This window comes from Python bivittatus, unplaced genomic scaffold, assembly GCF_059951505.1.
Source record: "Python bivittatus isolate LINGU-HERP-01145 unplaced genomic scaffold, Pbiv_v1 ctg000340_np1212, whole genome shotgun sequence".
Classification (NCBI taxonomy): domain Eukaryota; kingdom Metazoa; phylum Chordata; class Lepidosauria; order Squamata; family Pythonidae; genus Python; species Python bivittatus.
This window is the reverse complement of record NW_028277056.1, coordinates 23,132,882-23,160,000: the sequence shown is the minus strand read 5'-3', so window position 1 is coordinate 23,160,000 and position 27,119 is coordinate 23,132,882. Positions and strand designations below refer to the sequence as shown.

The following is a 27,119-nucleotide window of genomic DNA, read 5'->3' as shown; positions in this document are numbered from 1 at the left end:
GAGGTGTGTGTGTGTGTGTGTGTGTGTTTACTTTTGTTCAGAATTAACCAAAGTTGTTAGGTGCTGCCTTCTCTTGTGGCAATCTAAATAAAAAATACAAATTAAAACACAAGAAAAAATAGTAGAATAACAAAATATCCTATTTAAACAAAAAGATGTTTAAGAGATGCCAGCATAGAACTATCAGTAGCCAGGTAACTTCAAACAATAGGGAATTCAGTATCCATGAAATATGGTATACTGAATATCAAGTGTGTTTGCATGCTGATAATGTATATTTCTTACAACTTTCAATATTCACCATTATTCCAAGAAACAAAATTTTAGGATGAGATGATGAGATAAAAATTGTGCAAATAAGTAACAGTGTTGCAAATAACTTGAAGTTAATAACCGGCAAATAAGGGTAGTCTGGCGAATATAAAAGTGGACTTTCCCCACCTGAAGTAAGAATAACTATTCTGTTGCACACAATGTGCTAAGCAATAGGGTAGTTTGACATGTAACGGAACTTAGCCATTTTAAAAATTTAGTTAGTCTGTTTTTATCTGTATCACTTCTTTGTGATGTATGAATTGCCATCTTGGTATTTAAGGTGGTGGACTAGAATATTTAACACACTGAACCCAAAGAGCTGCGGATGAAAAGGAAAATATGGTTGAAACTTCAAAAGTTGCTTTTAACACTTCAAAATCAAATCCAAGGGATTTGGGGATTAACAGGAGTCACAGATCCCTAGTTTTAGCAGAAATCTCTGAAAGCTAAATCTTAACCTTGTAATTCATCTACATTTAAGGCCTAATATTTAATAAAAAACAACAGGCAGGACAGATTATGTGTTAACATTCACATTGTTATGTAGACCATTGCTTTAGATAGGCATTTCATCAGAACAGAAAAAAATGGAAATAAAATGGCTTCTTTAAAAACTTTTAGCTTAGCCAATAGACATACTTCTGAAAAGGGAGGTTTATCAGAAATGAAATTACCATGAAATCTAGAATTATACACTTTTAGAGATGTTTGTAGGGCTTTTTTTTTTAAAGCTCAACCATAGATATGAGAGATCTTGGGTGAATGCTACTTTACTACAATGGCTTTTAAAGTTTTAAAACTTTGTCACCACCACTTTATACAAGAATCAGTCTCATCTCTTCTAGCTAACAGCTGTTTTGAGGCAGAAAAACAAACCCAATTTATTAATAAAAATATAAAAAAAACATTTACTTTAAATATGTCAAGTAGAACCATGTGCAAATTAGGTTGAATTTAAATTACACCCTGCTTTAAAGCCAACCGAAGGCAAATACGGAAATTGATAAAACGCAATTCATCAAGCTAACAACGATTCATCGAAGTGATGCAAGTCTTCAATATTAGTCATTACTGAATTCAATACTGAACATGACAGCAGATCATCCAGAAGATCCTGCTTTGCAGAACTTTCAAAACTGAATTTCTTCAGAGGTGATTTGATTGCTAACAGGTCTCTGTGGCCTTCAAATCCATTTTCCTTTAGAGGACTAAAGTAACTAAGGTCACAATCTGTGACCTGTAAATCAGCATTTTGGACAGTAGATACCGTTGTGTCTGAACTGCCATTTCCCATTTCCAAATATCTACATTCTTCTTCCTGTGGAAATTCTAAAGAACCAACAGTCATAGCTGGAGACAACAGCAGCTCAGACAAAATATCATCGTAATTTGAACTGCTGCACTGGGACATAGTGCTTGGAGAATTAAGAGATTTACTATCCCAAACATCAGTCTGCATTTGCTGGGTATTTAACAAATTTGTCTGCAAGAGTTCAGTCTGCTTTTGGGATCCAAGCTCTGTCTGGTCTTTGATAGTTTTCTTGGAAGAGTTTCTGTGTCTCCTCTTAGCTTTTACCAGTTTGTCTAGGGAAGCTAATTTCTCTTTTTTAGCTTTAAGCTGCTGTAAAAGTGTTAAGCGTAGTTCATGAGTTTTATCAATCAATGACTCAGTATTTTCAACAGAAGTAGGGTTTTGATTTTCATTGCAGGTTTTTTTCAGCTGATTTTGTTCAGTATAACCGTTCAATGAAGTTGCTCTTTTAGTTACAGCTTCACCATTGCTATCAGTGTCATGATTTTTGATAGGGATGTTTGCAACAGAAAAGGTGGTCGGGGATGAGGCTGGCAGAGTTCTACATGAAGAATCCAATGCTGCAACCTTACTTTTTTCTGAAGATTTAGCTTGGAAACCACAGAAGTGGCCTGCATGCCTAACAAGTGAACTGGAATTCATTTCTTTTTGCATTACTTTTTTACAGTTTTTTGCTTTATTAGGAACCAATACGCTTTTAGGCATAAAGGAAGGATATTTTCCAAGTAAGCCATTTACCCAACTGGCTACAGATGATTTAATTCCATTTGTACTGGGTGACTGAAAGGTAGGACTTTGGGGAGATGGAGCAGAAATGTGAGAATTTATTATTTCTCGACTGGACTCTACATTAGACATTCCCAGCACTGTGTTTCCCAATTTTGTTTTGATTTTTTTCTGAGGATTCTTTGGGTGGCTCTCTTCTATTGGAACCAAAGTAACTGCAGATTCTAGCCCTTGCGGTAGTAATCTTTCTGATGAGAAATTTATTTTGCCATTACTCAAAATAACTGATGGCATGACAACTAAGTTACTTGCATCAGTTGGCTCTCCTTGATGCATGGGATGACTGGTATTCCCTACCACTACACTCTCTGTTTGATCACCTCCTTCAGAGGTAAGTGGACAGACATCTTTCTGATCTAACTCTTGCAACTGCAGTGGAGCTGTTGTGATTATTTGCTTATTTTCTACAATATGTCTATCTTCTAGGGGCGGTCCTCCTGACTCAAGCGGAATGCTTACAAGATCCAGTGTTATAACATTATCATCAGACAGGTTTTCCAAACCCGGAAGCAAATTATTTTTCTGATTGCTAACTAAATTTTGTACTTCCTCTATATGCGGGTTCAGCATATCAACTGCTTTGTGACTAGTTAAAGGTGCACTGTCTTCAGTTTCATCATTAGAGGATTTAATTGGAGTTTTTGATTCTGTTGTCATAGAAGAAACATTCATTGTTTCTTCACCTTGTAGCTGCAAATCCAGATAATTGGTGGTTTGTGGTGGCTTTCTTTCCCAAATGACAATGTGTACTTCTGCAGCAGGAACCCCAAAGCTATCATGTCTTCTGGAGTATGAACCTTTTAAGTCATCACACTCAAGCCACATCCCTGAAAATGAAATACGGACAATTCAGAATGTTAGGATACATAATTTCTCTTCATACACTTCAAATAAACTATCCTTCAGTACTTACTCACTGCATACAGGTATGTTGAAATATAATTTATGCAAGGTTTGTTGAAAACAGATAGTTTAAACCATGTTTATTAACTTATATCTGGTTTGTTTATTCTCTCTTCCTCTACAGCTGTTGCTTTGCAGCTCTATGAATTGGTTAGAGAACTGAGAACAGCCAGACAGCCACAAATCATGTTTCCATGATTCCATGTTTTAACTGTAAATCAGTTAGCCAATCAAAACAACCCCAAGATTTCAAAGTGTCATTTACTGACCTCTCACAATAAAACCCTGTGGCTTATTCACTGATACCACATTATAGATTATGCAATGTGTGTATCTTGTATAAATCAGCGTTATCAAGAGGTCCACAAAAGGTTTGAGTCAGTTTCTGGTGTTTCTTCCCTGCCCAAACATCTATGTAAGTCATGCATGTTCCATGGAGAGTCTCAAAAGAAAAACACAATTATCTGACATTTTGCAAGGCCATCTCTGCTTGACTGCTTGGAGGCTATTTTGCTCACCAAGAGAGATCAAGAAAATTGTTGTTTATAATTTATTTAAAGTCTTCAGTAAGACTCCATTAAGCACAGATGACCATCAGGTGATTGAATGTCAGGTTCAGCCCAAGAACGATGAAACAGTCCAGTCCAGCGTAGTTCCTTTATTGCTTCCTCTCTATAGACAGAATCTTACCAGACTAAACCTATCCTAAAGCTACTAGCAGAAATACCTTGTGAGAGTCTAGGGAGGGGCTAGCCTCAGCCTTCTCTTCTTCTCACAGTCCTGCTGTGGGCTGAGAAAGTGCTTGCCTTGCTCCTTCCTCTGGAATGCACCCCCTCCCTCCTGATAGCCTCGATCATACCAGTCTCCTCCTCACCTATGCCTTCCATTACATTGACACAAATATATGGGCCTTTAACTTTCTTCATTACTTTTTACTTTCTTCAAGCAGGATGAACTTACTGCTTCTTTGAAATAGGTAACTACTTCTGTTAATGCAAAAAAACAGAGAGAGAGCGCTAAAATTTAATTAGATTTGGCTTGCTCTGAAGACCTACCTTGATATTCATATATTGTACTTGAATACAATATATACAGTACTGTGCAAAAGTTTTAGGCAGGTGTGAAAAAATGCTGTAAAGTAAGAATGCTTTCAAAAATATATAATGTAATTGTTTACATTTATCAATTTACAAAATGCAAAGTGAGCGAACAGAAGAAAAATCCAAATCAACTCAACATTTGGTGTGACCACCCTTTGCCTTCAAAACAGCATCAATTCTTCTAGGTACACTTGCACACAGTTTTTGAAGGAACTCGGCAGGTAGGTTGTTCCAAACATCTTGGAGAACTAACCACAGATCTCCTGTGGATGTAGGCTGCCTCAGATCCTTCTCTCTCTTCATGTAATCCCAGACAAACTCAATGATGTTGAGATCAGGGCTCTGTGGGGGCCAAACCATCACTTCCAGGACTCCTTGTTCTTCTTTACACTGAAGATAGTTCTTAATGACATTGGCTGTATGTTTGGGGTTGTTGTCCTGCTGCAGAATAATTTTGGGGCCAATCACGTGTCTCCCTGATGCTATGGCATGATGGATAAGTATCTGCCTGTATTTCTCAGCATTGAGGACACCATTGATCCTGACCAAATCTCCAACTCCAGTTGCAGAAATGCAGCCCCAAACTTACAAGGAACCTCCACCATGCTTCACTGTTGTCTCCAGACACTCATTCTTGTACTGCTCTCCAGCCCTTCGGCGAACAAACTGCCTCCCGCTACAGCCAAATATTTCAAATTTTGACTCATCAGTCCAGAGCACCTGTTGCCATTTTTCTGCACCCCAGTTCCTATGTTTTCGTGCATAGTTGAGTCGTTTAGCCTTGTTTCCATATCAGAGGTATGGCTTTTTGGCTGCAATTCTTCCATGACGTCCACTTCTGGCCAGACTTCTCCACAGTAGATGGGTGTACTTGGGTCCCACTGGTTTCCACCAGTTCTGTGCTGATGGCACTGCTGGACATCTTCCAATGTCAAAGGGAAGTAAGCATGATGTGTCTTCCATCTGCTGGATTAAGTTTCCTTGGCCGACGACTGCATCTACAGTCCTCAATGTTGCCTGTTTCTTTGTGCTTCTTCAAAAGAGCTTGAACAGCACACCTGGAAACCCCAGTCTGCTTTGAAATGTTTGCCTGGGAGAGACCTTGCTGATGCAGTATAACTATCTTGTGTCTTGTTGCTGTGCTCAGTCTTGCCATGGTGTATGACCCGTGACATGAAACTGCCTTCCACAACCTCACCTTCATAGTAGAGTTTGGCTGTTCCTCACCCAGTTTTAAGCCTCCTACACAGCTGTTTCTGTTTCAGTTAATAACTGTGTTTCAACCTACATATGAAATTGATGATCGTTAGCACCTGCTTGGTTAAATTGATTAATCATACACTTGACTCTAATCCTACAAGATCCCTGACTTTGTGCAAGTGTAAGGATTGATGTTGGTGTGAAGCCAAAGGGTAGTCACACCAAATATTGATTTGATTTGGATTTCTCTTCTGTTTGCTCACTTTGCATTTTGTAAATTGATAAACAATTACAATATATATTTTTGAAAACATTCTTACTTTATGCCATTTTTTCACACCTGCCTACAACTTTTGCACAGTACTATATATTAAACAAAGAAGCAAACAGTAAACTGGTTCCTAGACACCTGAAGACTGTTCTTTGGACTTGAAGTTCCATGAGGCTGGCTTTGACTAGAAACAGCGTAAAGACGCATTGGTACAGTAACTATTTTGAAGGTCCTTTCCCACTCGTTTTGGAGCATCATATTAACATATGAAAGGAACAATCATTTTTATGAGAAGCTTCCAAATGTAACTGGAACAGGATATATATAAAGCAAGGTGTGTGTTAAGTGTCTGCTGTGGAAAAATGATGGCCTGCATTCATTGGCAAAGAAAAACTTAGATTTCGAATAAAGATGGGGGAGGGGAACTAGTAGGAGAGACTTCTAGAATGTTTCCATTTCTAGCCAGCCCTTTTCAAGGACACTATTGTCCTTCCTTTAACACTGCACTCACTATTTAGGGGCCAGTGAACATGCTGTTCTTGGGCTAATTTCCCCCCTTTTTTCTTTTAATGCTTTTGATTTCTCCCAAATCTTTATGCTCCTAACGTTTCTTTTATATTTCTGTAACCTCCTCCAAACCTGGCTCAAATAACATTTTACTAGTTATACTGGGACTGGCACAAGGAGAATGAACTTGCCATTGTAATACAAAATTGATTCCTTTTGCTATTGATTCTGTGAAGGAAAATGTTGGTGTTACTAGCCAATAGAGATAGATGGATATTTAAAAAAGGATAAAGCTGATACAGAGAATATTGTACTTACCATTTGAAGTCAAGATCCATGTTATGAAGTGCTTTGCCTTCTCCTGATATTGAACCACAGCTGTTACTTGGTATGAATATTCTTGAAATTGAAATGAGTAGGCCATCAAATTGTTATGTGGCAAGCCTTCAACAAAATGCATCATCAGAATTGAAGAGATCCTACCAAAAAAACACAATCTGTGATTTTAGAAGTAAAAAAACCTCACATTAGTGTTAATTACATCACCAAAATTAAAAACATGCAGCAGGATCGGCAGCTAAATATCAGTAACCTATCTATGAGTTTTCACAAAGTCCCCAAAAAATGCAAGACTTTTGGCAATAACATTCCAAATGAAATTATATAAATTAGTACAATTTATATAATCTAATTTGGGATGTTATTGTAACTCTTTCATAAATAGAATCCTTAAAGAGCAGATCCCCTGAAAAAGATCCATTTCCTAATTGACTTCTTCATATTTATATGATTCAAGAACCAAATTCACCCACTGTATTAAGCCAAGTCTGTTAACCATGGTTTGTTGAATAAACCACAGTTAGTTAGGGTAACACAGCATGTTATGCCTGAACATATATGTTATGGGTTGGCTTGATGGATGAATCCAGCCAATAATGCTCCTAACTATGAAATCAAGAAGTCATAAACACAGATCCTAAATATGTACATTAGCTGTCACTTATTATTGCTTACCAACCCCTGATGTAGTTTTATCTCATCTGGGGATTATAATAAAATTCTCACTTACTTTTCTAAAACCATTTTTCTTCTTTGAGATGTGTGATTACACTTATTACAGGGAGCAACATGAACAGCATTCAGTGGGTGCCACTCTGGGATTATATTTGTAAATGTCGTCATTAACTGCTGACACCTAAAAATAAAATGAATACATATTCAAATGAAACAAGTTTAATAATTTCTTCTTATTCTTACAAAATCTCATCAGTTGGGATAGTTAACATTTAAAGAATGGTGCACATTTACTTCATTTTAAATAATGAGACACTGTTCAATACTATAGAAGTTATATCTTGGAAATCTCAAATTCTGGAGGGATAATTTGAGATTGAACTCAGCGAATCCATCCGGAAATTTTTGTGACACAAAACTGTTCTACTTCAGAAATTCATAAAAAATTAACCATCAAGATACAGATCTCGTATTAGTTATAACCAATTTAGATTTTATAGATGGGTTATAATCAGATTGGTGCAAATTATCTCTTTGAAAAATGTGCTCTCCATTTAAGTTTTTCTTAATAGCACTCTTCTTCCAAATAAGTTTTTCTGCATGACAATATTGAATATGGGTGTTTAAAATGTTTGATTTTTCCTAAAAATTACATGTGTTTTCTTGTAAGTGTAGTCCCAACTTATTCGCCTTGTTTTTTTCCTCCCTCCTACTTTATATCTTCTTTTTTCTTCATCCTTGATGTTGTGCTTTAGTTTAAAAAGGAGAATAAATACTAATTGATTTGACCATAACAAATGAAATGAAAGGATTGAAGTTAGTTGTAAATTTAGGCTAAAGTTGGAAGGAAGTTCAGGATGAAGCTACTATTTTAATTTCATCAGAATTATTAAAAGGGGATTATTCTTTGTCACAAGTTTTGATTGCAATGGTACAAAATATAAAAGAAATTTCACACACACACAAACACACACACACAACTTTATCGATTAAGAATATAGTAGTATAGTAGTAGTAATAATAATAAATGTTCTAAGAATAGGATGAAGCGTACCTGGTTTCCTATTTTATGCTGAGACAAACATATAATAAGACACTTCTAAAATTTATAATGTTTATGTCTGAATGCATACTTTAACTTACAGTTGCAGTGGTTAGGGTAATTCCTGAGTGCCAGGAATAAAACCTCAGCCATTCTCAAATATTACAGGAGAGGGTTATTCTGTCTCAGAGCAAAATGCATACTAAGCTGTGACTCAAGATGCCCAGTAGGCAAATGACATGCTCACAACTGCCCCCTCCTGCCTGTATAATATATAATTTGCAAAACAGTGACTTGAAATGCATGCTTATACAGTACAAAGGAGGAAGGAAATGCAAAACTTTTAAAGAAACTAACCTATTGCTGATGTGGTAGCCACACTGCAAACATTCAAACTTCCAGGAAAAAAAATGGACAAAGAAATTCTCTGTTTGATGATCTTTCTGCAGAAGTAAAGGAAAAGCAAAAACTGGGCTTTCCTCCTCCCCTTTGAAGGAAAACACAAAACAAAAATGTAATGCTAATTGTTTCAAAGAAATGAATTGTGAAGTATATAACATACTCTAAAAAAAGGTATTTCATATTTTCAAGAAGTTATAAGAGACAATTCTTAACAAGTATTTGTATAGCGGCTTAAACTAATATGCATAGTAGATATTGCTGATGGTTCATATAATAAAAGGAGAAGGGATGAAAGGATCAAGGGCATTAATTTATACACCTATAAATATTTAATATGAATCTCTCTAGTTAGAAGGATCTGGAGGTACACTTTCAGAATACACATCTTGTTTTCTAGTGCTGAAAAACTAAAATTTATTTATTTGTTTATTAAATCACATTTATATGGTTGCTCATCTCACAAGAAGTGACTCTGGGCAGCGTACAACAATCAATAAAAACAACAACTATATAAAATATATAAAGAGATCATTATTAAATATAAAAATCATTAAAAATGGGAAAAAAACATAAAAAATTAAAATATACAAACTACGTGGAGAGAGGAGCACAAGATCAACCACAATGGGGCCATCTAAGAATGTCTCCAGTTCCCTGGGAGCAGTATTTTTCAGGAACTGACACTATAATCCTAAACATCTTTATATTCATTATGTAAATCTCTTTGAGTTCAAGAAATCCTGGCAAATTCTTATAAAGTTGTTGCCTTACATTGCTTTACAGATATGTGAAATATGTATATTTTGAGGCTCCAATCCTGTCCTTAATTATTTAGAAATATTAATTTATAGTATGAATTGGAGACCTGCATATGTAAGAAACGTGAGCACTTGCATTATAGAAGGATGCAGGGAATTCTGATAAAAAGAGGACAGAAAAAACCAGAAACTTAAATGGTCTAATTCTACTGTTCATACACACGCTATTGCTGATGCAGAATAAAAATGACAAAATTGACTAGTTAGCTTACCAAACAGAAAATTACTTGCTCTACTAGCCAGCATTCTGGGAATTCATTAAGTACATACTTTGTTTTATAAGAATATAATGCTGGTACAGCTAATGCCCAAAGTTATAATATGGTGCTACAAGAATTAAACATAAAGGACTCTTGGGGCTCATGTTCAATCATTTTGCTTTCTTCCCTTGCACTGAGCAACTCCCTCCTCCTTTTCCTTCTTTGCCAGGTTGAACACAGTAGCAAACTATAGTCTGTGCAAGAGTTTGACACTCTGATTTGTAGAAGCAGTAGAAACCATACTTTGCTATCTCAGACAACACTGCTGATTACAGTTTGCCTTAAACCTAGCATCTGGAAAGAATGAAGTTCTTGAAATGCCATGCTATGTAGCTGTGCAGGTTTGCACCATCAGTTTCACTTTATTATTTCAACATTCAGATGGCTTCTCCTCCTTTTACCAATGCTTAAATCAGAGTTATGCTGCACTGAACCAAAAAAATATATAGTCTGTTCCCTTCAAGAAACCCACAAACATGAATGCTACCGCACCTCTCTGCTCAGGTTCCCTAGCAACTGATATCCTGAGGAATACTGCCTCTGAAAGTGGAGGTAATATACAGCTATCATGACTAGTAGCTTTAGTCTCCATAAATCTGTCAATAGTCATCTGATCTAAAATAGCAGTCATCACACTTCATGGTGGCAAATGCCACAGTTCATTTATTTCCTTTTTATTATCCAGAATTTCCTATTCAGCCTTGTAACACAAGGTTTGCTTTCAAAACGGTTTCAGGATTAATCCATACCATCTTTACACTGAGCCAGGAAAGACTCATCTGAAAATCCCAGAGTGCTACTGCTAATGAGTGTGTGGATAAGCTAGACAAATCTACTGTTCGTCTCAATATACGGCTGCTTCCTATACCTTAAATTGAAATTCAAAACTCTTTATGTTTGAAGGAAGTATACTGCTAAATATTATTCAAATACAGTGGTACCTCGGGATACAAACTTAATCCGTTCCGTGACTCTGGGCGTATCCCGAGTTGGTCGTAACCCGAAGGAAATTTCCCCATAGGGTTCAATGTAAATCCGGTTAATCCGTTCCGCCCTCTGAATTTGGTCGCACCCCGAGGCAAATTTCCCCATAGGGTTCAATGTAAATCCGGTTAATCCGTTCCGCCCTCCGCCCGAATTTGGTCGCAACCCGAGGCAATTTCCCATAAGGTTCAATGTAATTACCGTTAATCCGTTCTGGTGTCCACGGACCACGCGAAAATGGCCGGGTGCAGCGTGGCGCGGCGCGAAAACGGCCCGGCGCGGCGCGAAAACGGCCCAGCGTGGCGCGGCCCGGCGCGAAAACGGCCCGGCCCGGCGCGGCACGAAAACAGCCCGGCGCGGTGCGAAAACGGCCGCGGACCACGCGGCAGGGCCGGAAAAACAGCCGCGGACCACGTGGCACGGGTGGAAAAATGGCCGCGGACCACGTGGCACGGGCAGAAAATGGCCGCGGACCACGTGGCACGGGCAGAAAATGGCTCGTACCCCGAGGCGGAGTTCGCAAACCGAGGTAAAATTTTGGGGCCAGAGCTGGTCGTAACCCGAAAAATTCGCAAGCAGAGGCGTTCGTATCCCGAGGTATCACTGTATTACACACTAGCTGCTGAAATACTAGCTCACGCCCTCACGCTCAGTTTGTGAGTTTCCCAGAAACAAATGGCTAGCCACCATGGGATGAAGAAAACTGGCTGTATGGACTGATTAAGGATTGTCCTGTTTAGGACTAGATAAGTAATGCATGGCTCAAAAAATAGCAAGAATATCGATAAACACTACACCACTGAAATAAGAATCTGAAGTTACTGATAAATATAATCAAGTTTCCAGCTGATTAACAGATCAAACTTAGCATGTTAACGTATTAGCATATAACTTGGAATGTTTCTTCTGCAGCTCTGTTGAAAGAATTGGAAAAAAAAAAAACATAAGAAAGCAAACTGCAGTGGTTAAAAATACAGTTCAGAAAAAAAGCATTGTTTAATCATTCTTCCCCCAACAGCTTGCAAAAACAAACAAAATCCCCACAAACAGACATACACATTTAGCAACTACTTACCAAATTTACACTTCAGCAACGGCTGAAGTTGGACAAATATGATATTCCTGATTTCATTTAGATGGGATTCAGCTCTTGACAAAACATCTAAAGGAACTTCTGAAGCAAGTTCATCTGCACAAAACAGTTTGCTGATCAATGTGCTTTTTTCCAACACCTGCCATTTCCTAACCTGTTTCAGCCATCAACTAGATACAACATTCCAGGTATTCATAAGGAAAATAGTTTGCTACTTAATTCACTTCCTGCAGCCATCAGAACATCTGCTGACTAAAAGCTGCATTAACCAATCTATTAGTTAATGTGCCTGTCAAAGCCACACTTGTGTTCTGCTTCTTATGAAATGGTTTTTAAACAGCACTCTGAGGAAACTTAGGATCCTTCAAAACTGATCAAATATTCCCCCAGTCACCCACTGAAATAGGACTACTGATATACTAGCATTCTTGAAAAACTGTTTGCAAATACTAATGATCATTCTCTACAAGATGAAAAGGTCAGAGAGAGTTGCTACATTTTGTTCTCATTCTTGTTTGAAGATACCTGAAACATACCACAGAATCCACTCTGGTGCGCCTGGATTTCCTTATCAAACATTTAGGGGCTCCTTAGCAGACAAGCAGATGCAGGAAGGATTCCCCAAAGATCAGTTTGAAAATTCATTATATGCCTGGCATCACACTTGATACACTTGTAACTAATCCAAGGCCCAGTGAAAGTTATCTTCAATATCAAACCACCATCACATTTGTATTTTATCTGATCACATCTGGATGCTAATATTGGATGGAGAAGTGATCAGCAAAAATGGAGCTTTGGGGATAAATGTTTATTTTGGGGGCAGGATGGAGATGCTAAGAATGGCATGTGAAAGTGGAAATGAGACCCACAAAAAAGAAAAACTTGACAGCTTTTTAAGTGACCAGCTTTCATTAGAGGTGATTTGATTATTCTAAGATTTTAAAGCACCATAACTAAACATTTATTCCCCAGTATTAAAGATTGATGTACATGCTACAAACACAAATCTGATTCCAGAGGGAAACAAGGATAACGTAAGTCCTACAACGATTCTTACGTCTTACATATACTGTTATACTATAATGCATTTATAGGATCATAAACACAATAAATAACACACCTCCAAAATAAACAAATCCCCTAGATTGGGCTTACCCCTTTGGCAGGTGTTCACAAGTATAGTAGCTTGGTTATATTTTGTGAGCAGTCTCTGGATTACTGACATGTTTTTAGAGACTCCAGTCAGAATTATTCTTAGTGTTTCCAAATGTACCAGCGTTGACAGAATGCAATCTAACCAGCAGAGAGCATGTGTATTTCTCCACTGAAGCCACAAAGGCTCTTGCAGAGATGATTTGCTTTGTTGCAGAGTCTGAGACACTGATGAACCCATTTCAGAGCCTGACAATAGCTGGGTTTGCACACTGAGCACTTCTGGTGAGTTTTCCTGAGCTCCCAAGCCCATTTTCTGGTTGATGGATTTAGCTACATCAGAAAAAGTTGGCTGCTTGGCTTGTGAAAAATCAGACTGCCCTGACCGAGTCCAAATTAGATTATTTCCATTGCAGTTGGGAGTAAGATCAGATCTGAATGTCTGCTCAGCGTCCATCAAGTCATCAGTCCTAGTCAATTTTAAGCATGGTTCAATAGGAGAGGTCAATAGGTTTGTGTCAAGTAACTTTCTTTTCCCACAAGTGTCCTGAGATGGATAACCTTTTGCATCACTGGGAATTATAATAGTGCTTAGTGGTGCAGACCCTAGGGGGTAAATGCACTGAAATAAAAACAAAACAAAGACATTAGACTTACATTTAGTCTGAGTAGATTAATAACATATGATGCACATGTCAGGGATGAGATGGAGAAATAGCCACAGAAATGTAAACTATAGAAATTAAGCATCTAATTAAAAATTATTAAAATCCCAGTCTATTTTTAACAATACTGTTCTCTGATACAATATATTTTTTCACACACACACACACACACAAAAAGATCCCTGATCACTGCACAGGAACAAAACTATAAAAGTATTTGCTTTGCATAGAGTGTCTGTTTGAAAATATTTATTATTTATGGGGTGGGGATAAGGTGTTTTTGAAGGATATTTTTAAGTGCTGCTTTTCTAGACACCTGTGTGCTTATAATTACATTTCTGCTACTGGTTCCTTCCTGTATTCTACATGAATAAAGGATATTTCTAGCTTCCTTTAGTCAAGGCTAAATAAAACTTTACTGACTGGAGGCCCAAGACTCTAGCCACTCTCTCCCCCTTTCTCAGTTTTTTCCCCACTGATTAACCTGCCTTCCATTTCACTGCTGCAATCTTTCTTCATGTCCTTATCTTCTGGCGGTACTGCAGCCAGAGCTGTACCTGCTGCCTCTTTCTCACTGAGCCTGTGTGCTCCAGCCTCCTCTTCCAAGAGGTAGCAAGTGAAAGGTGAGAATGGGTTTAATATCAGAAAAGCCAAGAAAAACTTCATTATTTCCAGGCTCTTCCTGTTCCTTCCCTACATTTTAGAACATTGTGAAGGCTCCATAAAAGATTCTTCTTCCTCTGGTAACAGAACTTATTTTACCGATAAGACATTTGGCCGTGAGTACTGAGTAGCAGGATTCATGTATATACAAGTACCTGACGTAGGCAGGGATAGAAGCAGCCACTTAATATCCATGAATGGAGAGATGCTTAACTACATGAGTTTCAGGATGGGCATAAGTTTGGGGAGGCTGGGGGCTGCAGGTAATGAGATGGTGACATCACTTGAGGGGAAAGGGCCAACATTTAAAGCTTTTTTTGTATTCTGGGTGATCTAGGAGAATAAGATTCAACATGGGCATATTAAACTAATCTTAGGCTTTAAATACCTACGTTAGTTTTTATTTCATACTCCATCTATGCAAATTGGGGAAAGTGATTCTGGGACCCCCCCAAAATGGGTCTGGGGAACTGCACAAGTCCACAGGTTTACCAATACTAATTAATAAGAAAACATATTGTCTAGAAATTAGCTTCAATATTTTACATTTAAAAATCAATAGGGACATTACAGCTTCAGATATAGCTCTGAATAGACCTAAGCAGACTGTTCTATAAATTATCTATGAAGTCTAAGAATGCTACAGATCTTGGAGAGGAATGGGCTACTTTGCTTTCTTATCTGTTTCCTTACATATTGTACATCATGCAACTTATCATACACAGGTTTTCTTGAAAACAACCCCTTTGCTGGGGGGGGGGGGGGACAATGCTTGACCTTAATAGAACCCAGATAGCTCACTGTTATTTTCTGTGTCAGAGAACTACTCAGTTATAAAGTAGAATGATAATTATCTGGTATATCACAAAAGCTGTCCAGATTAAGAAGGCTGGAATATAGAAATTTGGACAAACTTCAACTCAATAACCCCCCAAACTACTGAAATACCTGTGGATTTTCACACAGGAAAATAGATTCTTCAAAATTGATGTGGTACTTTCTTATTCGTTGCATCAAACCCATCTTTTTACAGGCTGGGCAGCATCCATCTGGAGTTACTTCGGCAGAATTACAATTCTAAAATTATTAATACCAGACAATAAATGTACTGAGATGAAGGATCAAAACATAGCTAAATGATTTCTATGATAAGCAAAGCTAAATTTGACAGCATTGAAATAACACTAAAAACAAATAACAGAGATTAGAGCAAGTTATACCACTGATAATTTGACTTTTATACTGAGTGTTCACTTTTATTTACATTGAGCATAGACATTACTATAATTCTGAACTCCCATGTATATTTCATGAATTAGAACAAATATTTTCATATACACATTTGTCCTAAGTAAGATCTGAAAATAGTAAATCTTTCGCCATTTCAGTAAGATTTCCGTGGAAAAAATAATCTTATAAAAGATTAATAGAGGTCATATATTAAAATTAGACCTGTAGATCTTTTTTTTTTAAAACTCTCAAAATTGAGAAGGAATAAAAAGGAACTTTGCACAATGTGAAAAAGAACTGAACTGACTTTTCCCAAATACCCCACCATGTGGAGTGCAGATGTCCCTACATCAGTCACTTGCAAACCATTTCCAATCTTCTGGCAATCCATCATTCTGAGGCACTGGCTAAATTACCATGTCACTCGTAACATTTTCAACAGTCCTAAGGATTTTTTCCCCATATATCCTGAAAAATAAAAAGTGGACAGAAAAAAGTTACATAAGATTTTTCTCATAACAATTCTTAGAAAGTATAGCCTTGAAGAAACTCAGTGTATGGGGTTGGGATAAAAGGACAGTGCTTAATTATTGTACATCAAGGTGAATAACAAAGAATGGGGTAGCGGAATGTGACATACACTACAACGAAGATGCAATGTATCTAACTAAACTTAGAAATTCACATTTCTTACAAAACAGGTGAATTAACTACCTCAATGCTCTTTAAAATATTGCTGCTTTTGGTCTGTGCTAGAAGCAAGAGAGAATGAAATGTTTCAACAGGTCAGCCGCTATCTATGCTCTTTATTTGGTCCAAACTCATCACAGGATATGACTTCACGTTTTATCCTGGTTCAGGTAGAAAGAATTACGTATATTGTATGCTAGGCTTCCTGTGGTGCACCAGACTTGTCCCTACAACTCATGGGCTTTTGAGTGATACTTCCACTCCTCTCTTGAGCCCCATTCCTCCTATAAATAATCTGGTTTGCAGGAACTCCAGCTAGATACAAGCAGGCAGAGCTCTATGCTTTTTCAGGAAAAAGATCCTGGATGCTCAAGAAGGTTCTTGGAGAGCCAGCTGTCTTGCACTTCCACCAACTAGGGAAAGAGGGGGATGGCATAAACCTTTCTGTATAAAGCAGAGAACATCAGGCAGGGTAACACAGGAAGGAACACAGGAACAAACAGGCCTCCAGTTTGTTCAGTGCAGAGCACTTGTTTCATGAAGGAGAAGAGGAGTGACGGTTCCCTGCTTCTTTCTGCACAGGGAAATTAATTACATCAGGAGGCTGGGTTTTTGACAACAGATGAAGCCTTCATCCCTTAAGACCTACTACTCATATCAGGCAAGTGAAAGCTGATCCTGGGCCAGCTCTAGCTCCCCATCCCAGGTATATGTGATATTATTATGTACTGCAGTGTTGTCCAAACTCAGCCACTTTAAGATGAGTGGACTTCAACTCCCAGAATTCCCCAGCCAGCATGTCCACTCATCTTAAAGCCAGAAGTCCACTCATCTTAAAGTGGCCAAGTTTGGACAACACTGATGTACTGTATGATGGCACATAATACCACCTGTCCTACTTTTTAGATCTAGATCTAGGAAGCTTTGTGGACACAGCCTTAGCTTCAGATCCCATTCTTATTAGCTTTAATTAATTTTAGTTATGGTGTTCAGAAATACTTTCCCAGCATCCAAGGCAAAAAGAGGAAAATATAGAAAAATAACAATGAAAACAAGGCTATGATAAAAGGGACTACAGATGCAAACAATAAACAAAGTTAATTAATATTAGGCCGTAATCCATTCAGAATCACAGAACTGTAGTGTTGGAAAACGCTATTTAGGCTGTCACCCTGCTTAGTGCAGGAATCCAGATTAAAGCATCCAGGACAGATAGCTGTTTAGTCTCTGCTTGAAAACATCCAATGAAGGAGAATCTACTTCAGTGGGTAACTAACTCACTATCAACTTGTGCGTGCTTTTTTTCAAAATATTCAATCAGAATCTCTCGTGTAGCAGTTAAGGTAGCAGGCTAGAAACCATGAGACCATGAGTTCTAGTTCCGCCTTAGGCACAAAACCAACTGGGTGATCTTGGGCCAGTCACTCACTCTCAGCCCTAGAAAGGAGGCAATGGCAAACCACTTCCAAAATCTTACCACGAAAACTGCAGAGATTAGACCAGGCAATTGCCAGGAGTCAACACTGATTTGAAGGCACAATAATAATTATTTTTTTAAAATCCCTATCTTGCATTCTGAAATGAAAAATAAGTCTTGGCCTTCTATTTAACATCCTTTCAGATATCTGAAGAATGCTATCATATCCCAACTTTTCTCAAGGCTACACATATGCACCTTTTTTCAATTTCTCATCATAGGGCTTACATTCTAGTGCTCTGATCATTCTCACTGCCCATTTCTGAATCCATTTCAATTTTTCTTAATTTTTCTTAATACTGAGGTATCCAGATACTGGACACAATACTTGAGATGGAGTCTGACCAAAGCAGAAGTGAATGGAATGATTACTTCCTGTAAATGGATTTTTTGTTGTTGTTGACAGAGCCTAAAACTATAACCCACCATTGAGAGAACTACACATTTACCTTGTATTCTTTAATCTGTGATTTCTATGGGGAAAAATCGTATACCTTATGATCTGATCAAAAGCATTTGATGATTTGGCAATCTTATGAGATTGAATATTTTTTAAGAAAATGGAGGTGATGGACACACCTAATTTTGATGATTTGGCAATCTTATGAGATTGAATATTTTTTAAGAAAATGGAGGTGATGGACACACTGGAGCATTGAAGCAAAAACATTTATAAATGTCATTGTTGATGAACACATCTATAAAATTCTAGTCATCACTTGCACAACTTATTGTAAAAGGATCATCTCTCATTGGCAGAAATATCAGCAACCTGCTCATTGGAAAATGTATTCATAGACATAAATACATGAATATTTATAACCATTCTATTCTTTCATCCAATTTATTCCAGCTTTATAAATCCACACTTAAAATGTTTTTAGCTTTCTGGAATTTCAGAACTAATAAACAATTATCTTGTTGAATAATTTCCCTTTTCTTTCACAGGTTCACTGGTTGAACTGTGTATCTCTATGGTTTCATATTCCAAGAATAAGCTTAAAGAAACCTCACTTCTTGATCAAATGAAGTTTTCCATTTCATCCAAAACTGGTAAATCTTGGAAGATTATTTCAGTGTATGATTACTGTGGCAAGATTACTATATGCACAAAGATGGAAAGATTTGGCATTGCCCACGATGGAGGAATGGTCGGTGAAATTTACAGAACTTGCTGAGATGGATAAACTGACTTCTTTGGTTAGAGAAAGGTCATTATTGACATTCATCAATGACTGGAAACCCTTATGGAATTTTGCAGAAGAAAGAAAATGATTTTGTGACTTACGGTTTTGATGACTAGAAAGAATAGGTTATAGAAAGAAGGGAATTATGATGAAAACTTGAAGAGAGAAGTTTGATTAGAATTGTAGGTATAACTACCGAGAGGAGGATCGAAAGCCACTTCTTTATATATTTTTTCATGTTTTCTGTTCTTTTCCTTTTTTCTATCTTCTTTTCTCTGTTTTTTCTTTACTTTTTCACATCTATTTCACTATATTTTTTCTTTCTTTGAATGTATTTCTTACTATCTGTGTAAAATCTTTTAATAAAAACTATTTAAAAAAACAAAAAAACTGGTCCTTCTACTAAATTTTAATAACAGTCATAGAAGCAAGCCTATTTTATATTTTATGAAGCTAACATTTTAAATCAATATTAATATTAATATTTCAGGATTCAGATAATCTTAAAATAGTATTTATTAGATATACAGTGGTACCTCAGGTCACGAACGCTTCTGTTCACGACCAATTCAGGTCACAAACAGCACCGTTTGCAAAATTTTGCTTCCGTTCACAAACGCCGGATCGGGTGACGAACAGGATCCACAGCCATTTTCCCTGCCGTGACATGTGGTCGTGGCTTCCTGTAGGGATGGGGACTCTCCCTCCAAGCAATAACCGCCTCCCCACCCACCTTCCTGTCCTCCACGCCAGAAGTCGCCTCGAGCAAGGTTAGCGTTCTCTCTCTTCGTACTGTGCTTTGTGTCATATTTTTGTGGTTTAAAAAAAAATATACATATGGTTCAGAACAGATTAACCGTAATTACATTGAACCTTATGGGAAAATTTGATTTGGGACGCGACCAAAATCGGGTTGCAACCAAATTCGGAGGGGTCAGAATGGATTAACCGTATTTACATTGAACCTTATGGGAAAATTTGATTCGGGTCGCGACCAATTCGGGTTGCGACCAGAGTCGCGGAACAAATTAAATTCGTGAACCGAGGTACCACTGTATATCCTGCCTTTCTCTCAGGAGTTCAAAGTGTCATGCAGAGCTTTCCCTTCTCCAATTTTTCCTCAAAACAGCTTGGCTGAGAGAGATTGGGCCAGACTTACCAAATTCCACGGCTGAGGGTGGACTATTGACCTCCAGTGTGCCTGCCTTAATATGGATTTATTTATTTAGATAACGGATATATAATGTTACATACACACACACATATATGTTTGATAGATAGAGTTTATGGTTTTATACAGAGAGGTAGAGCATGCATGCTTATAGTATGTGTGTATACACACACACACAAGAAGCGCGCATGTGCGCTCTGTCTCTCTCTCTCTCTCTATATACAGTTTTTATATGTATATGTATATATGTATCTCCATATGGTTATATATACATAGTTCACACATACACGTGTGTGTGTGTGTGTGTATATGTATATGTATGTATGTATGTATATATATATATATATATATATATATTACACACACATATTTTTATTTATTTTTGTTTCCAGGGAAATCTTACAGACTTCAATACACTATTTAAAAAGAAAACATTTACTTAAACATAATCATATAAGAGAAAAATGCAAATAATAGGAACATTCATGTACATATGAAGGTACATTAGGCTTATCCAAATTAGCTTCCGAACTCTATGCACATTTGAGAAGACAGGGATTATGATTTGTATTAGCAAAAACATTCATGTAAGCGTTAGATCTAGATGAACTTGAAATATGCTTTTGAGGCTGTCTGTGTTATAGCACTCAGAAGTATATTTATACACAACACCAGGACATTAGATGTGGAAGAAAATGTCTTTATCTTTGAGGCATGAGAGTATGGAACTCCAACAACCCGCTCTAATATAGATTGGTTGAACATAAACAAAAATCTTGCCTACTGCCGCTTTATTATCATTATTTTATTATATAGTACTCATTTTTGTATGTGAAAAATGTGAAACACTTATTGGTTTATATATGGACACAATGTTGCCCTACTTCTTTGCAGCAGGATACTGAATCTATGTGGATTATTTCTCCTATTCCTTTTAGAGCTTGCAACATCTGGAATGAGATTTATGAAAAGTTCATCATAAATCAGGAATCTGGGCACAGAACAATTATGCTAACAAAACCACATGTATATATTTTGCAAAAGAAAAACACAGGAAGTGAGATAGGTATAAATATAAAACCATCATGATCAAAACAAATGGCATCACCTCACATACATGATCAACTGGATGAAAAATTAAAACTTATTCAAGAAACTGTAAATGTAAACTATATTGCAGTGAAGGAAAGCATACTGGGGATTGCTGCTTAATGAAGCAGAAAAAAATTGTAAACTGAACAAATGTATAAAACTATCAACATTTCCTATATGGATACAAGTAAATTAATACTCATACACTACAGTTCTTTGGTCTATTAATGTATTTACAGTATTCTTGTTGCAAGGTTTTTACATGCCCTTGATGCAAAAAGTACACACAATGCAGAGCAAACAAAACCTGTAACGCTAAGGTGCTCTATACAGAGATATCAGAATTCATAGCAAAGTGTAATGGCAAGCATGACCTTGCAATTATGTCTGTGTGGGAGATCAGTGTTCCTTTAGCTTTTCCTGATGAATGGTGACAGTGCCTAGAAATCCAAACTAATGGATGAGATGAGAATCCAGGCTTCTTAGTCTACTGAAGTAATATTGATTCTTCATATAAACGTCCTGTGCCACATTAATTGGTTTAAGAATTCAAATTAGGGAAGCTAGGCTTCTTATAATCTAATGTTGCAATACTATTGTTTTTAAAAACAGTGTGCATAAGAGCTTTGTCTCTACACTATGTATTACAGGAACAGAAACTGGACAAAGCTGGAAGGTTGTAGATATAAAGCTATATGGAATAAAACTAAATTTTCCAGTTTGGGGAAAAACATTTTGATTACAATTACCATTGTTTATCCATCCTTGCCATCCTCACCACAGAAGAATAATTCCCATGAACTTTTTTATGACCACTACAGGGCACAAAAGACAGAATAGTTTTCTGATTTGCAAAAAGTTTGGCAAAAGCACAGAAAAAAACAGATAAATAAAACCTGGTCCTTTTTAGATGTATTGGACCAAGGCTCCAAATACGCTAGTTTGGCTATGGATATACAGTAGTTGTAATGCCCAAACTGGAAAACAGAAGATTGTATGCTCTGTTTAAACATTTCATTCTTTCAAAAATAGTTAATCATGAGGTGGTCCCTCCTATAGCATTACCACAAAATTCTCATTTTTGTGCATCCCATTATTTAATTTACATTTATCAAGGCATTTGCTTGGAATGTACTGTTATTTTTCTGCACTGTTTATATGTATCCTTATGACCTGATTGCAGAGAGTTCTTTGCTGTTTCTATTTAAATTATTTCATTATTTCTTTGTGAAAATAAATTTGAGAAAAAGTCTCCCAGTCTCTATCTCATGGGCTACAATTCTGTTTAACAAACAGAAAATGCCACCAACATCATCATCACTGTAGGTTAAATGGAGTAGCTACCTGCAACAAGGCACATTGGCAAATACTATTTATCTTGTACATATTGATCCATAGTGATTTCTACTATATTATAATATATTGACAAGAGGTTAGGCAACATGGCAATACTGCAGCTTTTTAGCACTATGCCTGAGGCCTATCATAGTGGAACACAATGAACAATTGAAGGAAGTAAAAAATAGTGACGCTGGATAATAAAAGCAAGCAGAATTTTTACACAATAGTTTCATAGAAGAATGCTAAGAAATATTAGAAGTCCACAATCACTTTTAATACTTTCAGTATACCTTCTGGCATGAGAAGGATAATAGAATTCAGCATTAACTATACAGATACAAATTAGGAAGTCACTGCTCCAGTCAAAAAGATGTTTGAGATGCATGTTAAGAAATGCCATTTTCAAATATGTGTTTTATCAATTTTAGTATTACACTTGCTATCTGAAATGGTTCCACTCAGTTTTATCTAATAAAATATTTTATTACCACATAAAACATTTATACAAATGAATATCATGAGAACATACACATGACAGAACATAGCAAATACAATGTTTGCCTATTTCCCTGATGTGACAAGGAATCACAACTATACTATTAATCCTAGTCACTGGGAAACAAATATCAAAATATTATGGATTAATGAATATGACTATATAGTGTTATAAATTTTCATGGATTAAGGACAGTTATTATATATGTACATTGATAGAAAATATACTGAAGGCTGTTACATTTCCTTGAAAGTTTTCTGCAGTTAAGATTAAGTAGTAGTACTGTGCATCTGAAAATATAGTCCATAAACATATATGTAGCAATTATATTAAATAAGTCAGCATCCAAGAATCCAAGTTCACACCACTGAAATCATATAACACAAAACATTTGTAACTGTTTTTCAGCTTCCTTTGCGCTACAGAACTTCCCCGTTACTCACTTAACAGCATTGTCTAACCATCACTGAAGCAATATAAAGTCTGTCCTCATTACTGTTATATTAGCACAATGATGACCGGATAACTGAGAAACATCATCGGGGGGGGGGTGTAGTGGGTTTGAATTTGGGGTTTTATTTCTGTAAGCTGCCCGGAGTCACTATGAGTTGGGTGGCCATATAAATTGCTTTAATAAATATAAATAAATGAGAAACATGCAATAAGTAGACAGTGGTGAACCAGCCTTTAGAAAACAACATTTTATGCTCATAATACAGTGTTCTAAACTAAGGGATATAGTACTGAATAAAAATAAATACTAGAATCATGATCAATTATAGTAAAAACAGTGTATACCAATCATATACTAAAAGCAAAGCAAGGGGGGTTATCCATCAACACGTCTATGTGCCATGTAATGGAGCTCTACATGAATAATAATCCATTTTTATTAAAGTCCCCCATATAAGTGAAACTAGACATTTCTCTGGAGATATCTGATGTAAGGCCACTATATACAGTTACCACATATATAATTAAATTATCTAGAGGACTGGAATGCCCCGACATGATAGTTTATACTGACCACACACTTCTATAAAAGGGAATTTCAGCTTGTCTTATTACTGTACCTACAATCCTCAGAGTTGAAAAAAGTAAAAATCTATATGTTGATTAGATAAAATCTGCATCCTGAGATGGAAGCAGTTGTTTAAAACTTACAAAGAATTTAATGAGGACAGCGTTGCTTTTAAAAATATAGTGCAAAACAAGGGTGAAATTAGCAAAACAACAGAATTCTGTCTTTTATATAAACCATGTGTACAGAAGTAAATCCTATGGAGTTCAATTGAGTTTACTCTCAGGAAATTCCAGGATCTCCCTTAAGAACCACACCTTCTAGAAAACCCAACATCTGGTTTCCATAAGAAAAGAGTCCTAGGTGAGCTTTCCCCATCTGATGAACTCCAGGTGCACAGAACTACAACTCCCAGAATTCCCAGTTATCTTAGAGACTTCTGGAAGATGCAGTCAGACAGATCTGAAGGGCATTATCTTGAACACAGATGTTCGTGGAAGTTATTCCCAGTCTTGGCTGCGTATGCCCAAAAGCAGCTGGATACACGACAGCGCAGCAACGCAGTGAAACCGTGTTCAAGCACGCACCGAGCCACGGCTCTCCCCAAGCGCAGATAAGCAGCCATGTTTCACTACACGTGGAGGACCATAGGTAAGGATATCACTTACACCACATAGCACAGAACATGCTGTTATATGTGGTGAAGCCAGACCACGCAGCATGAGGCGAAAAATGGGGCTAGCAAAACGGGAGCGTGGGCTCCCGCCCTAAAGCAGCTTATAACCCGGGGAAGATTAAGGGCGCAGCTCACCTTCAGGATCGCCACACGCGTTGTCCGCGAAAGCCACGCCAGATCAAGCTTCGCTCAAGAAACCACCCGCCGCGCTTCCCTAACGACATTCGCGGCGCGTCCAGGCCGGCTCAGGCCTGGTGCAACTTCCGGCTCGTCCTCTTGAAACCGTTCCCCGCAAAAAAGAGCCCGCGCCCCGAACTGCCCCGCCTCTTCTTCCGAGCGTGTGCGCGAGGAGTGTGCGAAGGGAAAAAGGCCCCTGGGAAAGACGGCGGTTTGAATTTTCTTTTCCTTGAAGTCTGGGAAACGCCCACTGGGGGAGCGAGGAAGTTACAATAATGAGAAAGTTCTTCTGCAGGATGAAAAAAGAAAGCGAGCTTTTTTCCTTTTAGTTTTGGTGCGGCGGGGATTTAAAACTCCAGATTTAAGCCATGGTCTCTAATAGATTCCTCCAGAGAAGGATTTCCCTTACTAAATTGCGTGTTTAAGGCTACAGTCCTAGATGAAATTATTTAAGAATAAATCCTGTTGAGCCTCCGAGGAGGTGATCTACAGGATTGCAAAGTAACTCCCGAGGTATTTCCCTCTAAACTTTTGATTGGTGGTTTCTTTCTTGGCCATTTTATAGTATCAAAACTGGTTCCTTCCATATGTTTGACGGGAGAGAATGGAGGTACTAGTCTTTCTTCCTAAATTTATAGTATTTTTATGTGCTCGGCGTTTTACGTAACTTTATAAGAATTGTACAAGTAAACTTATTTTCAACAACCGAATTTTAAACAACGTGATTTAAAACTGATTCCTTACTCTCTTGTGCAGGAAGTCTTCATTAAAAAGTTAAGAGTTTAAATTAAAGAGTTATTCGGCAGAGATTGGGTTTGGGGACCTTAGAGATGCTGGATCAGGCCTATCTAGCCAATTAGTCATTCTTAAGAAAAGTAAACTGTTAAAATCAGTTGTTTGGGGAAGCTGGCATGCAACACACAACGGTAATGGCATGTTTAGCCTCCTGTTCTCCAGCAAGTGGGAGTCTAAGGCCCCATGAATTTCTCTGAGCTTTGTTTAAAGCTGTCTGCCCATGCCTGATGAAAACACCAAATTCCACATTTTAAATAAGATCTCCATGAAACATTTCCTGTTTTCTTTGCCAAATCTTTCATGTTCAGCGTCACTGGATTACCTTCGATTCTGTTATTTATTTTTACAATATATATTCTGCTTTTCAGGTATTCAGAGTAAAGACACTCATGCTTAAAATATTTTACAGTACAGTTAGGAAATTGTCATTATTAAACTAAATTGAAACTGAAAGTCCTGACTGAAGAAAATGATCTAGATACTTTTTCTGAAAGTAGAAAAAACAAGGGTTGAAGAGGGGGTACATTCTACAACTTGAGAGCCACACAGAGAAGATTCTTCCTTATGTCTCCAAGAAATGGACCTTAGAAAGTGAAGGCATTTTCAAGATAGCTTCTCCTACTGCTCTTAATGTGCAGACAGGTTCATATCAAGATAAACTCTTCATCAAGTATTCAAATCCTAAACTATTACGGCTTTCAGCTGTAAAACTTACACCTTGAATTGTGATGAGAAAACATTGACTGGATTTGTATGGCTTCCTAATTGTCAAATAACTCACAGGGAGGTTGTTCCAGTTTCTTGATTAACTTGCAATTTTTCCAGTTATATGGCATCCTTTTTGTGGTACTTCTAGCAAACATGTACCAAGTGTGGATGTATCATAGATTTGTAGAAAAGCGTTATAATATTGACAAATTCAGTTTTGCTTCATAATGACCTCCAAGTACTTCATTGTGCTGTGTCTTTTCCACAAGAGCAGCACAACTAGAGCAACATTTTTCATTGATCTATCTACCATAAACTCAAGATCCCTTTTGTGGTCAGTTTCTCTTACCTAAGTGTACTGTATATCTGAAGTCAGAATTTTGCTCTAATATGCTCACTTTATGTTTCTTTATTCTAAAACATGCTTGGCATTTTAACATTTATTCTTTCACTAATCCTTTTTGTTTAGTTATTCTTAATAAGCTGATGTTATCTGCAAACTTAGTCACCTCACTGCCTATTTCTGTATCCTGATTCATGTGTTGTGCTAAGCCATAATGTGGTTTGT

The 27,119-nt window shown here is 37.2% G+C and overlaps 1 protein-coding gene across 4 annotated transcripts; it reads right to left on the bottom strand.

The window, feature by feature from the left end:
• Nucleotides 1-1,154: 1,154 nt before the first annotated feature.
• On the bottom strand, nucleotides 1,155-25,291 carry USPL1 (ubiquitin specific peptidase like 1). Of its 4 annotated transcripts, none has more exons than XM_015887423.3 (9): nucleotides 25,007-25,291; nucleotides 16,028-16,188; nucleotides 15,439-15,567; nucleotides 13,166-13,784; nucleotides 11,990-12,103; nucleotides 8,808-8,937; nucleotides 7,464-7,589; nucleotides 6,713-6,873; nucleotides 1,155-3,240 (listed from the first exon to the last, which is right to left on the bottom strand). In XM_015887423.3, exons 2-9 carry the CDS (start codon nucleotides 16,112-16,114, stop codon nucleotides 1,334-1,336), a joined length of 3,273 nt encoding a protein of 1,090 aa, XP_015742909.1. In that variant the 5' UTR covers nucleotides 16,115-16,188; nucleotides 25,007-25,291; the 3' UTR covers nucleotides 1,155-1,333. The 4 variants fall into 4 exon arrangements, with proteins under 4 accessions (XP_015742909.1, XP_015742910.1, XP_007424430.1 ...); XM_015887424.3 differs by having other exon boundaries at nucleotides 16,137-16,188; nucleotides 25,007-25,290; XM_007424368.4 differs by lacking the exon at nucleotides 16,028-16,188 and having other exon boundaries at nucleotides 25,007-25,289.
• Nucleotides 25,292-27,119: the final 1,828 nt, after the last annotated feature.

What these genes read in the sequence shown, in the direction of transcription:
- USPL1 (XM_015887423.3), bottom strand. Translation starts at nt 16,114, where the DNA reads ATGATGGATTGCCAGAAGATTGGAAATGGTTTGCAAGTGACTGATGTA. An exon ending in TGTGAACACCTGCCAAAGGG is followed by an intron (nt 12,104 to 13,165) that starts GTAAGCCCAATC and finishes TGTTTTGTGCAG; the next exon opens with ATGAACTTGCTTCAGAAGTT. An exon ending in ATGGATCTTGACTTCAAATG is followed by an intron (nt 3,241 to 6,712) that starts GTAAGTACAATA and finishes TTTCATTTTCAG; the next exon opens with GGATGTGGCTTGAGTGTGAT.